A 17,643-nucleotide genomic window follows, 5' to 3' on the forward strand; every position below is an offset into this window, starting at 1 on the left:
GAAGGTTGGCGATCCAAATGGCAATTGTAGTTTTGGAAACTGCTGCGCAAAAGATCTCTGCGGATGAGCGGTCGAACCATCTCCTCAGGTCTTTCAGCCACGAGTTCTGGCATCTTCCTACTGATCTTTTGCCCTGTACTTTTCCTTCCAGAACTTGAAGTAATTCATATCTTTCGCCTCTCAACACATGACCCAAGTATTGCATTTTCCTCTCTTTGATTATTCTTAGTAATTTTTTTTGTTTACACATGCGACGAAGTACCTCAACATTAATAACTCTTTGTACCCATGGAATCCTCAACATTTGTCTGTACATATACATCTCAACCTCTCTTGGTACAAAACATTATTTTTTTTGATGAGGCCACTTTCACGTTAAATTGCATGGTAAAAGGTAATTTAAACGGGGCAACGTACTTTGAGTTTTTAAGGGGGTATCTCGTACCTACTTTACGTAATTTGTTTCCCGGCAGACTTAATTCTGAAGGTTTTGATGAAAGTTTATGGTTTCAACAGGATGGTGCCCCTCCACATTATGCTGTAGATGTTAGAAGGTACCCAGATGAAATTGTTCCGAACAGGTGGATTGGTAGACGTGGACCTATTGAATGGCCAGCGAGGTCACCAGATTTCAATTCTTTGGATTGCTTTATGTGGGGCTATCTAAAGAATGTTGTGTATCAAACAAAACCAGAAAATATTCAAGAATTACAACAGAGAATTCGGACAGCAATAAACAATATTTCTCAAGACACAATAAACAAGGTTCAACAAGAATTTGTACAACGTTTGGGTTACTGTCAAATACAGCAGGGGCTGCAGTTCGAACATTTATAAAGTAATGTATTTCATCATATTCTGTCCGCTAGACAATAAGTATTTTTGATAATATTGTTAATTTAACCAACGCGTTACTTTATGAACACACACAAAACTATTGTATTTTTGTCCATCCTGTACCAATTTGAATCAACATGAGATACATTTTTGGAATCAGCTCAGCTAGAGTAATCAGAAAATTGAGACAAAATGGGGGTGTCCCATTAAAAAAAAAACGACAGTGACCTCATTACTCGAAAGTAATTCACCCTGTACATTAGAATATTATTTTAAAATACGGCAAATTAAAATCAAAAATTGACGTGTTTCAGGATTATTTCTTAAAATGCTCTGTTTAGCTAAAAAAGAATTTGTTCCATACTTTACGGACACAGTGTATATCGGTTAGTGTACCATTTTGTCATTTCCGATGTTTATTTAGAGTATCTTTTCATGTATGCATGTGCGATATTTCCATCGGCATTTCTAGCAACCTGAAGGACTGCTTTAAAGTTTGAAAAGTTATTGGGGCCACTGTGTGGTTCGTTGCATACAATACATTTAGTGGCAGATTTGCAATTTCTTTATTTATGACCAGTTCCTCCACATTTAAAGCAGGACCCTCTTGTCTTCCGGTTATCTTGGAAGTGGTCATATGATCAGCACTTAGAACATCTAGGGTGCTTCAGTCTTCTTTTTACGCTATACGTTATTATATCCACTCGCAAATACTCAACATGGATAATGATCTCTGCAGATGACTATCACCTCTGAAAGATCTTATATCCGAGACTTGCTAGGATCTTTCTCAGAAGCCAATCTGCTCTTTAATTGCTTCCTTCAACTTATCCCCTATGGTAAGTAGCTCCATTTCATAAACGTAATCAATCGCCTACGTTTCTACCTCTAGCTAAAGGACAATCATGCACTTGTTGCTAGAATAAAAAGAAGTACCTCGAAAATAAGAAGTGATGACAGGTTTTCCGTCAGAGATTTGCGAAATTAATATTCATTCTTTTGATAATAACCATCTTATGATTTGTGGGCAAGGAAAATACTTATCGTTATGATATTTTTAGACAATAAGGACCAAATTGTAGTAGGTTCAAAGAATATGGAGTCAATCGATGTCGAACAAATGTATTGAAGAGTTATTTGAGAACATAATAGAAGAACCATAAATAAACTACCAACAAAAAGAACAATATTTGTGACTTTATTTATTTTATTATTTAGCTCAGCTTTTTGCCTTCTCAGGGTTCGCTGTTCCTTACTCTTCGTACCCTATTCAGGAACACATTTTTCTGTCATACATTTCCATAGCTTTTGTCTAAGAACTGTGTCGTACGCCTTTTAAGGATCTATAAATATCAAATGCACCCCTTTTTTTTCTTACTGTATTTCTCTATCAACAGTCTCAATGCAAACAAGGCATCTGTTGTCCTTCTTCCTGGCATAAACCCAAACTGTTATTATCCTATCTATGTTTCTCTCTCTAACCGTCGCTCTACAGTTTTCGCCCAAATTTTTATCGTGTGCAATATTAACTGTATCCCTTTATAGTTCTTAAAGTCCTGAATGTCTCCCTTATCTTTATACAATGATACTATTATACTCTCTCCATGCATTTTGCATCCTTTCTTTCTCATATATATTACTTATTACTTGCCAAAAAAATATCAACCCCTTCCTTTCCTAGGGCCTTTCAATTGTTAGATTCTTATTTGAGATCCTTATTTGGGATCCCGCATCCTCTGTCTCTTCTCTGGTGTTCTTCATATAGTAACGTTCTAAAGTACTTATACCATCTTCGCTTTATTCTAACGTCGGTTTTTAACACTCTTCCACCCGCAATCTTTATTTGCCGCACGTGAGTCAAGATCTTTGATGACTTGTCTCTTGCGTTAGCAATGCTGTATAAACTTTTTATCCCGTCGGGTCTTTCTAACCCTTTATACAGCTGTGCAGATATCTTTTCTTAGCAGTAGCTACAGCGCACTTTGCCTTCTTCTTTTTTTACCTTGTATATATGTTTATCTTTCTCTATTTCAGACCTGTCATACCTCTTTCCAGCCTCTTTCTTCTCTCTAACCTTCTGTCGCACTTCATTGTTCGCCCACCAAGTTTCTTTGTCTCTAGCAGGCCTTTTTCCAGCACTTTCTCACCCACTCGCACCACAAATTTACTGTTGGCTTTCCAACAGTCATTTAAAGTATCTTTTTCCTCAAGCTTTTCTAGCATTCTACTCTTAAAGAATATTGCCAAATCCATATCCTTTAACTTTCACGTATTTATTTTCTGGTACCCTACTTGCTTTCGTCTTTATTACCCTTTTTTCCGTATCCAATAACACCGGTTATCACTTTACAGCCGGTAACCTCTTTTAGCTGACTTCTTCTATACAGCATAAAATCGATCTGATCCTTCTCCCGCTACTATATTTAACATACTGATCTTTAGTCTTTATAACGAACGTAATAATGACCGCCAAATCCGCAAAGTAATCACACAATTTCCTTCATTATTTTTTTATTCCCATCCAACTCTTTTTATTCCCACTCTTTCTCTTTCGATATATTTATTCAAATCAGCTCCAAGAAAATAAATTCTCCTTTTCGTGTACAGGAATCACGAGCATATCGCAATCAAGAGCTCTCAAAAATTCTTCCTTTCCCTGCTCTTCACACCATACCTGTGGGGAGTAGGCAGACATTAAGTTCATGGTGCTATTGCCTGTATTCAATTAGACAGTCATTATTATATCAGACACTATTTTATTAATCAGTAATAAATTATTAATAATTGCGCTTTGACTGCAGACTATGCGTCGTTACATTAATCATTATATTATTATGATTGTAAAAATGTTTTTTTTTTGTTAAAAAAAAACTAATTAGTTTCAAGAACAATTTACAGCGGTAATTTAATTTAAAATACACTAGGGCTGTAGGGATCTACATATTTACACAAGTCATTTTTCGTTAATTGGAAACGACTTAACGACAATATTATTAACGAAATGATATGCTCTTGCTCTATCAAGGTCTAAGAATTCATTTTTCTTTTTAAATATTTGTTATAATATTATCGTAAAAGAAGTTAAATTAATTTTTGAGTTTATTATTTTGTCTAAGAGCTTTGGATGCCCCAAGGTAAATAAGTCAACCAAAACTGAAAATATAGCTGTCGTAAAACGCGAAAATTTCTATTAAAGCCCCCGCGACTCACTTTATTGGCTCACAAAACACGTTTTTGGTGTAAACATTTTCCGCAATAATTTTATCTACCTCCTTCTTTACTCAGATCTCTTGTTGTTTAGATTGGGACATTTAACGATTAACGCCTGTATAGAATAAATTTATCACAAAACAAAGTTTTAGAGGTGTATTATTGTTTGTGTGATGTTTGCTAGACCATATTTGCGAGCAAAACAAAACTAAACGAATTAGTTTGGTAGTTGTATTTGTATTCTTAGTTAAAACTTTAAAATAAAAAATGAAATAGGAGTTGGTTTGTTAAATTGTTAAGAATCGAAAAATATATTTAACCAAGGATACGAGTACAACAATGAATATAATGGGCAATGGCTAAAGATAAAAGATAGTACCAAAGTTAATTAAGAATCTATTTGGATATCGAGGGTTCTATTGGTTATGTGCTAAGCAGATAATTGAATTTACAACTGTAGTTACTTCTGTCAACTATCTTTATTTTTATGGTGTTCATTTTTAAGGTCAATAAGTCTTCTTTTGGTGATATTTTAATAACTCAGCGCTGTAATAAAACATTTTTTATAGCAACTACTATTTTAATGGGAATAAGCCACAATTTAAATTTAAAATAAGTTTATTGACGTTTCAATTTTTACTTTGGAAATCGTTCTCAAAATACAAATATTAATAAACTACACTAATTAATTATTGGATTCCACATCACTAGTGTAAGAAATAGACGTGTGTAAATTCTGCTCCATAATAATTTCAATTTTTGGTTATTGTGAGTCGATAATTTTGCTGATTTTGCGTGCAGTGTGTAATAGAAGAATAAAAGTGTTAATGGTAATTATAGCAAAGACATCGGAAGAGAGGTAAGTGCATAACCTCGATAAATTTAGGAAGGCGAAGGAAATTTGATTTACTCTCAACACAAAAAACTAAGAACAAAACCGGCCCAGGTAATTAACGCTATATCAGTTTTAAAAGCTAGAGGTGGGCGTTGCCACATCAAACCGTTCCAAAGTAACTGACAATTATTTTAATTGAAAATTAATTTATTCAGGAAGAAAACGTGAAAATAAATTACTACAACCTACTGCTTGAGAGAACCATCTTCCTTCGACGCGTTGAGTGGGGAGGTTGGCTCTATCGCGAGTAGTAGCAGTAAAAATATGGATTCAGATGATAATACATCCGATGACAATCGGAAAAGAAATAGAGAAGAAGAGGGACTGTTATTTGGACCTAGTAAAAAAGTACAAAGAAGTCCAGTTAAAAGTCACAAAGATGATAGCAAAACAGATCAAATACTAAATATGATAAAAAATTTAACAATAGAGTTACAAGAATTAAAAACTGATATAAAAGAAGTAAAAACGGAACAAAAACAATACAGAGAAGAAATGAGGCACCTCAAAACTGAACTAGCAGAACTAAAACAAGAGAATAGTGAAATCTGGAAAGAAAATGAACAAATCAAAAAGGATCTGAATGAGACAAAAGGACGCCTTGAAAGGCTGGATAGAATAAGAAAAGAAAATAATGTGATAATACAGGGAATGACAATAGAAACTGGAGATAGAAGAATACTAAAAGAAGTAATAGGAAATTTTATGACAGAAGAGCTAAATATTACCGTAAATATAGAAGAAGCAGTAAAACTAGGAGATAAAACATGTTTAGTCAGACTGCCAAACAAAGAAGAAAAAACAAAAATTATGGAAAACAAAAGTAAACTTAAAGAAGTGAAAAAAGAAAAAATATATATAAACAATGATCTAACGACAGAGGAATTACAAATACAGAAGGAAATACGAAGAATAGCAAAAGATGAAATAAAGAAAGGTTAACGTATCCAAATTAAAGCCAACAAACTTATAATAGATGGTCTAAAAAGAAGATGGAATAGAAACACCAACCAGCTGGAGGACCATCATGGAGGTGGTTCAAAAAACTAGCAAGGGATGAGACGATGCATTATTCATTGACGGACAAGGCAAAGAAACAGGAAATGACTGCAGATAAACCCGGGTACAACAAAAGTGCAATAAAGAAAGATAGACAAGAAAACAAAAATAAAAAACGAAGACAACAGAACAAAAAAAATAAAGAGTTGAAAATAAGCACATGGAACATAAGAACCATGCTAACTCCAGGAAAAATGCTAGAAATAGAAAAAGAACTCAAAAAGTATAAAATAGATATTGCAGCACTGCAAGAATTACGCTGGGAGGGACAGGACAGATTGACAAACAAGACTTTACAATGTTATATTCAGGAGGAAAGAAACAAGGGCAAAAAGGCGTGGGATTCATGATACTAAGGCACCTAAGAGAGAAAATTATAAATTTCAAGCCAATATGCGAAAGGATGGCCTATGTTAGAGTCAACAGCAAACCATTTAATATATCAGTCTTGAATTTATACGCCCCCACAGAAACAAGCAATGCAGACGAAAAAGAAATCTTTTATGATAGGGTCGAAGAGGAGATAGAAAAAATACCCAAAGAAGATGTCATATTTGTACTAGGAGACCTCAACGCCCAGATTGGAAAAGAGGACTTTTTACAACAAATTGTAGGAAAGCATACAATACACGAAAATACGAATGACAATGGGCAAAGACTATGTAACCTAGCAACAAGAACAAATTTGTTAATAAGCTCAACAAAATTTGAACACCCTAAAATACATAAGGTAACATGGAGGTCACCAGATCAGAAAACATATAGTCAAATTGATCACATAATGATTAATAAACGAAAGCAATCGTCAATAAAAGATGTAAGAACGTTCAGAGGTGCGTGTGCAGATTCAGACCACTACATGGTCACAGCCACTATAAGACAAAAAGTTAAAATTGAAACAAAACAAAAAAACCAACATAAAAAGTGGAATGTTAATAAAATGAGTAATGAAGAAGTAAGAAAAAAATATGAAGAGGCAGTAACAGTTCAAATAAAAGAGAAATATAAAGCAGAAAATATAAACACAGAATGGGAGACGATCAAAAAATCAATAGAAGAAGGTGCAAATATGCAGATAGGTAAAAGTCAGGCTAAAACAAAAAACGAATGGTATAACCAAGAATGTAGAGAAATAACAGGAAAAAAAGTGCAAGCCAGAAATAAATGGCTAAGAACAGATAAAGAGGAAGACAGAGAAGAATATGAAAAATTAAGAAGGAATGCTAAGAAAGTGATAAGGCAAAATAAAAAAAGATGGGTATACAAAAAAATGCAGGAAATAGAGCAGGAAAGAACAAACAGAAATACGAAAAGTTTTTACAAAAAAATTAAAGAACAAAATAAAAAATACAAGGGCAAAACAAACGGAATAAAAAATAGAGAGGGAATAGTGATAATAGAGGACCAAGAATACAAACAAGTATGGAGAGATTACTACAGAGAGCTCTTGACGGAGGAAACAACAGAAGAAGAAATGCATAATGAGGAGGAAACGGTGCACGAAGAAGAAGCAGATGAAGTAGATATCGAAAGTTCAAAAGAACCAACATTAGAGGAATTGGATGAAGTAATACAGAGAAGCAAAAATGGAAAAGCCCCTGGTAAAGATGGCATTAATATGGAACTAATAAAATACGGGGGAAGGGAACTAAGAGGAAAAATACTAGCACTATTGAAAAATATATGGAAAGAAGAGAAAATGTTAGCGGACTGGGAGGTAGGGCAGATCATAACAGTACATAAAAAGGGAGACCAACAAATCTGTGAAAATTATAGAGGAATAACGTTACTAAATACAACATATAAAATATTGACATCAATAATAAAAAAGAGGTTATCAAAGATCACAAAGAAGACAGTAGGACAGTACCAATGTGGATTCACAGAAGGAAGATCTACAATAGATGCAATACACACAATAAAATAAATAATGGAAAAAGCAAACGAGTATAAATTAGAATTGGAAATGTTATTCATAGACTTCAAACAGGCATTTGATTCAATTAAAAGGAACGGATTAATGATAGCAGACAGCAAATTAATAGAAATGACAATGAGAACTACAAAAATAAGCATAAAGACACAAAGAGGAGAGACAGAGGAATTCATTATAAATAAAGGGATGAAACAAGGAGATGCCTTATCAACAACGCTATTTAATCTAGTATTAGAATATGTACTACGAAATATAAATAAAGGAAATCTCAGAACAAGAGGTGGTCAAATAATTGCATATGCAGACGATATTGCTATTATTGCAAAGAACAGAAAAATAATGAAAGAAATGCTAGAAGAAATAAAAGAGAAAGGGGAGGTAATGGGGCTAAGATTAAATCAAGAAAAAACAAAAATATTAAGATTAGGGAAAAAACCAATGAAAGAAAAAATCAAAATAGGAAGTTCTGAGTTTGAAGAAGTAGAACACTTCAAATACCTAGGAGTTACAATAAGTAAATCCGGAGAAAGGAAATCCGAAATAAAAGAAAAAATATTAGCAGCGAATAAAGCTTATTTTGCAAACAAAACATTACTTAAAAGCAAAACACTGACTAAAAAAAGTAAGATGAGCATTTATAACACCATAATTAGGCCAATATTATTATATGCAGGAGAAACAATGACGATGGTTAAAAAAGATGAAGAAGACTTAAGAATAGCAAAGAGAAAGATTATGAGAACCATACTAGGACCAATCAGAACAGAGCAAAATGAATATAGAAGCAGAACAAATGCAGAAATTAAGGAAGAACTTAAGGAAGACATCGTAACTAAAATAAAGCAATGCAGAGTTAGATGGTTAGGTCACATTTGGCGAGCAGGCGATGAGGCAGTGACATACGCAATGATGGAATGGAATCCAGGAGGAAAAAAGAGAAGGGGAAGACCTAGATCAAAGTGGCTGCAAGAAGTTGAAGAAGACCTCCAAAGGGCAGGAGTCAGAGAATGAAGAGGAAGAACTAGAGACAGGAAAAAATGGAGAGATATTGTCAAGAAGATAAGATAAACAAAAAAGACTGATCCACTTAAGAAATTGGATCTAGAAAGCATTTGCGGTTTAACCCCACACTGGGGTGTATAGCCATTATATCTATATATATATATATATATATATATATATATATATATATATATATATATATATATATATATAATTAATTATTAATAAATTCATTTAATTTATTAATGTTTGTATTTTGAGAACGATTTCCGGCGTGGATATTTGAACGTCAATAAACTTATTTTAAACTTCAACTGTGGCTTATTTCCATTAAAGTAGTAATTGCTTTAAAATGTCACAAGAAAATAGCTTCAGAACAACATTTTTTATGCCACATTCTGCTCCATTGAGTACATTTTGGGATAATATCTCAGAGTAAATGTTAGAAAGCATGGGCCGTAGTACACAACCTTATTTGATTACATATTTCATCAGAACAGCTTTTGTTTGGTTATTTTTAAGGTATGCTATCGCTGTTTGAGTTTCGTAAAGATACTAGGCGCTTAAGTTAAAATATATCTAGACAAGGAAAGACACCGATTATTGCATAACACAAGCTATCCGAGAAAGCCAAAAAAAATTGTACTATAATGAACAAAAGCAGTGCAACCAAAACCCTAATGAAACAAAGAAAAAATATAAAATGCGGTAAATGAATCAAGAAGTACAAAGAGCAGTCAGAGAAGATTTGAGAAAATATACTAACAAAAAAATCTAACATCCGATTCAGGCAAATACAAGCTTGAAGATACTTCAAAGAATATTAAAAATTGGAAGGAGTTAAGTAAACAAATTAAAAAATAAATAGAGTAAAATAATAACCAATTGGACTGAGCTGTGTTAAAAACTGGAAGATTTATATCAAGAACTATACAGCAGTATATACGGGACACTAAAATTAGGATAAAAAAAGGCAACTAAAAAAACGTATTAAATAAAGGTTTTGAACTAATACCAGACATAACACATAGTGAAATCAGACAAGTAATGGATAAGATGGAAGACAATAAATCACCAGAAGCTCAAGAACTGGGACTAGACTCTGATCCTTAAAATAAAGAACTTTTTAATTTATGCTTACGAGAAAAAATCGATAAAGTCTAAATAGAATAAGGCAGTAATGATTCTGCTACAAAAAAAGGAGATAAAACTGACCTAGAAAATTATTGACGCATTAGCCTCTTAAGCCATAGGTGAAAAATACTCATAAGAATCAGAACAACCAGATTAAATAAAAAACTAGACATGTACAAAACCAGACAGTAAGGGGGATTTCGTTTAAAATTTGGTACCAACGACCACCTTCAAATGATAAAGCAACTTATTAAAAAATCCACAGAATACAATAGACCTCTTGTATTACTGTTTATAGATTTTCACAAAGCGTTTGACTAGGTAGAACTAGATACTTTAATTAAAGTAATAAATAAAAGTCGCTTTAATAACCGTTACTCCAAATTAGTATGCAATATTTATAGAAATGCGACTTAACACGAAAACAGTAAAGACATAAAAATTAAAGAGGTATCAGACAGGGTAACACACTTGGATTGAGATTATATGTGATATAATATATAAAGTGATATGTGTCGACTGAGAAAGAGTACACCATCTGAGATAGCTGATGACTTAGTTTTAATAGGAGATGATCTAGGCAAAATCAACTTCATGTTAGAAGAATTATAAAAAGCCTGCAGAGAAATCGGTTTAAAAATCAATATTCCCAAAACAAAATTCATAACAAACCTCGTGCCCGGTGACAATTTAAAAATTCAGAAAGACAAAGAAGAAATTGTTGAGAAATACGAGTACCTATACCTTGGACACGAAAATAGAATAGGCCAGAACAACCAAACAAGTGAGGTATCAAGAAGAATAGTACATGGATGGGCATCATAGGGAGCCTTAAAAACGTATTTAAAGACGGCAACATACCGATTAATCTGAAGCGGAAAGTCTTCGATCAGTGTGTTCTGCCAGTAATGACCTTTGTTGCACAAACACTGTCCCTAACAAGAAAAAATGCTTTAAAACTAAGAGTAGAGTAAAAAAGGGTGGAGAGTTCAATAATAGGAGTAATAAAAAAAAAGACAGGATCAGTAACGAAGATCTATGAAAAAGAACCAGTTACATATGTTTTAGAAAGAGATTGCGTCGATTCAAAAAATATATTGATAATTAATTGAAAGACACAACAAGAACAGACATCAATATACTGAACAAACAAATAGTCAACACAAAGCAACAGGTTCATAATAAATATTGTATAACAAAAAAAAACAGAATGAAAAACTAAGTCCACTTACGAAAACCCTTATAGACCAAAGGCAACAGAGGGAAGAAGATAACATTAAAAGCAAAAAAGAGCTAAATAAAATAAATAAGATGATCACAAAGGCATTAAGAAAAGACCTAATAACCTACAAATTATAAAAAACTAAACAAGCAATAGAGCAAAATACTGACATGAAAGGTTTGACAAGGAGCCTGCAAAAGGAAAAAAAAAGCAAACTGAGAAATAGAGCTGGAGAAGAAACTACGAACAGAAATAAAATATTAATAATAGTCGAAGAGAGAGCATAGAGCTATATAGATCAAGAGAAAAAGATAAGAATACGCAACTTCCAATTACAGTAAAAACTGGGGTACTAAACCAAGGATAAGATTTAATGCTCGATATAAAAAAATCCCTGAAGGCCCTGAAAGAAATGAAATGAAATGTAGTAAAATACAATAAACCTATATTACTAATATTTGTCAATTTTTTCAAAGCCTTTGACACAGTTGAGCTAAGTAAAATACTACAGGCGCTTAAAGAATACAGACTAGACTATAGGTATACAAAATTATTATACAATATAGGCAACAACCACTGTCAAATTACATACTAATAGTAATCGCACAAAAATAGAGCGGGAGGTTAAACAAAGAGATCCAATGTCAGCTAAACTTCTTAACACTGCTGAAACATGCATTAAAGAATTTGGATTGGCTGACAAAGGGAATAGATATAGATGGAGAATATCTAAAGAGCTTACGTTCTGCCGATGATATAGTCGTAATAGCTGAGTATTTAGGAATGGCAAGAGAGATGGTACAGAAATTCATTATGGCTACAGAAAATGTAGGTTTAAATATAAACATCTCGAAAACAAAAATAATGACAAATTTGGCCACAAACAGAACATCAGTAATGTTGAACAAGAAGTAGAACTCGTAAATAAATATAAATACCTAGGACATAAAATTATGATTGGCAGGAATAATCAGACCCATGAACTGAAGAGAATAAATAGGAGGGTAAGCAGCATAATATGTAAAACTGAAAGAAGCTTTTAAAAGTAAGCTGATCACATGCCTAAACAGAAAAATATTTAATCAATGCCTCCTCCCAGTGTTGACATATGGAGCTCAAATACTCAGTTTAACAAAAGCCTCAGCTACCAAACTAAGAGTCACCCAGGGAAGAATGGAGCGATCCATGTTATGAATAACTCTGCGAGACAAAATAACAAACGAAGTGGTCAGGAGAAAAACCAAGGTGAGTGGTTATCTAGTTATCAAAAGGATAGCTAGACTAAAACAGAGATGGGTAGGACACATAGCTAGAATGACAGATGGACAATGGACAAAAAGGTTATTAGAATGGAGACCAAGGGAAGACAAGAGAAGAATAGGTTGACCACCTATACGATAAGCTGACGATTTAAAAAGTCAAAATAAAAACTTAATTTTTAATGTTTTATGAGTCCAATTTCTCTGGAAGAAATTGTAGGATATACAAATGTTGAAATTTCTGTTATTGCACAAAAATATAAAATTGAAAAACTTACAAACTTAAAAGTAAATATTGACGAATTGCATGCACTCCTAGGACTACTTACTTTTGCTGTTGCCCAAAAAGACAATCATTTATCGATAAGACACATGTTTGATGACAAAATTTCTAGACCAAGCAGAAAGAAAACAGACCTATTAGCAGCCATGCATGAAATTATGGGATGATATTATTCAAAACTGCAAAACGTCTTATAAGCACAAATCATACGTAACAATCGATAAACAGCTACTGGCTTTTAGGGGAAGATGTATATCCCAAACAAGCCAGCAAAATATAGACTAAAAATAGTAATGCTGTGTAACGTAGGTACCGAATATACGGAAGTATACGTAATATAACCATGGATAATTGGTTTATGTCAATACCGACAGCGGCAGACCTCTTAAAACTTTCTTACAATTTAACTATAGTTGGGAATCTACGAGAAAGTAATAAAAGTACAGAAATATAACCTAATCATGGGAATTTTTACGACCTTTCGAGACGACCATCGAGAATGTCATTTTTCGAGATGAGGTTCCACTTCTACCTTATTCCGATTAGAGTCACAACTTCGAATCGGCATTTTGGAAGATGGTTTTGATGATGGTTTTACTGGAAATTAAGAAGAATAGGTTACACCGATTAATTCTCAGTCGGAAGGCATGATAGAAAGGCATTAGCGAACTATAAATAACTACCTGTTCCTGTTTGTACAACCAGGGACACTAAGATACACTGGTGCCTCTGATTCTACTAGCCTAGAGAAGCTTTTAACACGAAGCAACTGGTTACATTCTAGCAATGCAATTGACTTAGTGCAACCTACTAGACAGAGATGTGGACAAAAAGTCACCCACAGAGTATGTCAGCGGCATAAAGCATCAAATGATTAAGGTCCACAATTTAGCCAGGAATAAGCTGCAACTCACCAGTGATGGGATAAAGGTAGGTTTCGATTGTAAATCGACTCTTGATAGCTTCAAATGGGGTGATGCAGTCTGGCTTTACCAATTAAAAAGTCCTAGGTTGCAGCGGCCTGGGAGGGACCGAACTTGGTCACTAAGAAGATACACGACCTTGTTTATAGGGTGCCACTGACGCGACTGAGTAAAACAAAGGTCCTACACCTAAAGGGACTGTTCATGGTAAACAGTTCCTGTGTGTTGGAGAATCTCGAGAAGCCTCTATGTCGTGAACTATGGTAAAAAATACAGGCCTTCTAGAATTTCAGATTTTCGCATGAATTCGACCATCACCCGGTAGCTGTTTTGAGAATATTTGATTTTCATTATATAAATCCACCGAGGCAGACTTAGATTAGAATACTATTGGCAATAATACTTTAATACGTATCCGTGCTAATCGTTTTGTAACCAATAATTATTAATTTGAGTAGATATGTAATATTTGTAATTATGTGAGTTTTTGAGTTAAATAGCAATATATATCTTTAGTTAATAACAAAAAATTAATATTTACTTCTATCGAACCAGCAGCTAAAATATATTCCTTACAAATCATTCTCTATACCAAAACTTTAAAGTTATATATACCAACAGACACAGAAAAACATTTTAAAACCCTGTATTTTTAGTCATAAATTGGAAGTAATACACCAGTAAATTTTACCCTCCATATCTTCTCTGATGTCTTCGATGGCAATGTCCGTTGAAGAGGTCACGACAAAGGAAATTTGCATGTGAGTGTTGCGAAGGAAGGTGTTGATATCCTCATAAACGATGTTTGTCGATAGCGGAGACTTCGACGTTGATCTGGAAATTTGTTCATTTGCTGCCAAAATAACGGCCATAGCAAGGCTGAAAATAAAATAAAGACTTAAGTTTTCAGTTGTATAAAATGGCACTTTAAAAAAAATAGAGTGTATTTTGGGTTACAATGAAACCACGATAGACTATCTTAATTCGGAATATATTTCATTTAACAGAACGTATAATATCAAACCAAGACTCCTACCAGAAGTTATTTAAGAAATGATTAGCCCGTTCTCATGCAAAAAACTCGTTTTGATAAGGTAATTTAATAGAACTGTAAATAATAATTTTATTACCGTTTGAACACATTATTAGAACATAAGTGTTTATACATATAGATTTTTAAAAATATAAAATATGTTAAATATTAAATATATTCAATTAAAATATAAAAGCAATCACCAGCAAGTTATTAAATTTAGTAAGTTTCTGTCTCTAATGGCAACACGGTAGCCAAAACGTAAACAAATATTTTATTTGTCGTCTGCAAACTCGAATTTCTGAGAGATGTAACGGGAAATAAATTATTGAAACGATCCAGTGAACAATATAAGTCATTAAGTGAAGGATAGTGCTAAGAAAAAAACTTTAAAATCGGTGAAATAACATCGGAAACCACCAAGGCCCTATAAAAAGTAAGATCACTATAATTGATAAGCCTATTTAACATGAAAGCATAGAAACGAAACTCTGACCTTTGAAATTGCGTCGTTGTCGTTGTGAGTAGACTTTCGGAGTAGACACAGAAAAATAACAACGGTTAATAAACATAAAATCAGTACGGTTAACGCTGTCTTATCTGAACTGTTAAGGTAGAAGTCAGTTTTTGGCGCAAAAAAATGGAAAAATATCTGAAAAATGTAGACAGTACTGATACGCATTCAGAAGGAGGGTCAAAAAGGAAGGTATCTGTCCTTTCTTAAAGACAGCGAGGAAGAAGAAAACATTTGCAGAAAAAGCAAAAAGTTCTCGAGAACACCAATAAAAACTTCAGAGAAAAACAATGAGGAAACAAAAATTGATCAATAACTAATAATGATGGGCCACCTCACCGATGCCATTAAGGAAATAAAAAGAAATCAAAAACTAAGCAAGGAAACAATAGAAAAGCTCAATATGGAAAACAGAGCTGAGAAAAGAAAATGCAGAACTAAAACAAGAAAATATAGAGATCAAAGAGAAACTCAGAGAAATAACAAAATACATGGAAGTTATGGAGAAAGACCGAAGAATAAATAACATAGTTATGAATGGCCTAAGGATAGACACATATGAGCAAGCAGGGTTAAAAGGAACAATCAACAATTTCATCAAACAACATATAGGAGTAGAGATTAAAATGCTCACAAGTAAGGCGAAAAAAACATGCCTAATTAAATTAGAAAACCAAGAGGAAAAAAGAAAAAAAATGGAAAAAAGCACAAGTTAAAAGAAATTAAAGAGCACAAAGTATATATCAACAAAGATACAACCATAAAAGAACGAGAAATACAGAAAACGATTAGAAACATTGCTCAAGAAGAAAGAAATAAAGGAAATGAAGTCAAGATTGGAGTAAAAAAATATGGGTAAATAGCAGTGAATGGAAGTGGAATGACAAAGAAGGCGCAATAGTCAAAACAACATAAAAAAACTAGCAACAAACTTTACTACTGGAATAACGTTGATGAAACAAGCACAGAAAAAGGTTAGCGATAATACAAAAAAAAAAAGAAAAAAAAAGGGAAAAATTGAAAACTGGACCAAAACAGAAGAAAACATGTCGAAAAGAATACTTACTGTTAGGAAGATGGAATGTAAGAGGCATATCGAGAAGGCAAACTTAAACATTTAGCGAAAGAAATCGAAAAGTTCCATTTTGACATAGTAGCTTTGCAGGAGAAAAACAGCTTGGAAATGATATATTAGAAATAAAAGATACAGTGTTTTTAACAGCGGCGGAAAAAATTGAACGTTAGGCAAAGGTTTTATGATAAGAAAAGAGCTAAAAGAAGCAATAATAGAGTTTAAACCAGTATCAGACCGCATATGTACTATCAGGTTCAAGGGGAAAATACCAAAAAATTAAACGGTGAATTAAACAGAACAATCGAAAATATACCCAGATATGATATGAAAATTATTTTAGCCGACGCAAATGCCAAAAGAGGGAGGGAAGGAAGAAGTATTTAGACCGAAAATAGGAAAATATAGTAAACAAAAGAAAACTAATGAGAACGTACAATTCCTGATAGATTTCGCAAGAGAAAAAAATATGATCATAATGAGCACATATTTCGAAAGAAAAAAAATACACAAGAAAACATGGATATCGCCAGATAGACAGACTAAAAACCAAATAGACCACGTGCTCGTAAAAGAAGAACAGCGATATATAAAAAAGAAAAGAACATACATAAGACCAGACGCTGACTCAGATCATTACATGGTGGGTATCAAAATTAAGCAACTGATATCAGAAAACAAAAATAAAATAAAAGAAAAGAAATGTATACTTAACACAATTCAATTAGCAACAAAGAAAGAGCAAGGAATGTGCAAGGAAAAAATGGAAAGAGAACTAAAAAAGATACAAATAGAAGAGCAAACTGAGAACAAATGGACAAAATCATTAAGGATGGAAATGATCACGAAAGAAACAACAGAGACAAAGAAAAGATCTATGGAGCAAAGACAAAGACAAAAAGTAAAAATGATGCTAAGAGAAAAGAAGAGAAAACACATAGAAAATAAGCTAAAAGAAATAGAAGAAAATTACAGAAATAAAGAAATAAAAAACATATATCAAAGTGCTAGAAATGAAAAAGAGGTTTCCAACAAAAACCCATATTCGTTAAAAATAATGCAGAAAATAATATAAGCGGTGAAGCAGAAATAGGCGAAAGATGGAAAGAGTATTTTGATGAATTAGTAAATGGCAATAATAAGTCAAACCAAAGAAAATGTATGGAAGCAGAAGCAAGAATCGAACACTTAGAATACATAGAAGATAATTCACCCAGCAAAGAACAAATCGAGGAGAACATAAAAAATCTGAAAAACAACAAAT

The 17,643-nt window shown here is 33.1% G+C and overlaps 1 protein-coding gene across 1 annotated transcript in view; it reads right to left on the reverse strand.

Moving 5' to 3' along the window:
• The window catches only part of prom (prominin), a 614,595-nt gene that overhangs the window by 428,449 nt on the left and 168,503 nt on the right, over window positions 1–17,643 (reverse strand). Inside the window, exon 6 of the mRNA XM_072540698.1 lies at window positions 14,452–14,639. Coding sequence (XP_072396799.1) covers window positions 14,452–14,639 — 188 coding nt within the window. The remainder of the gene's footprint in view (window positions 1–14,451; window positions 14,640–17,643) is intronic.

The sequence above is a fragment of the Diabrotica undecimpunctata genome, chromosome 8 (assembly GCF_040954645.1).
Source record: "Diabrotica undecimpunctata isolate CICGRU chromosome 8, icDiaUnde3, whole genome shotgun sequence".
NCBI lineage: Eukaryota > Metazoa > Arthropoda > Insecta > Coleoptera > Chrysomelidae > Diabrotica > Diabrotica undecimpunctata.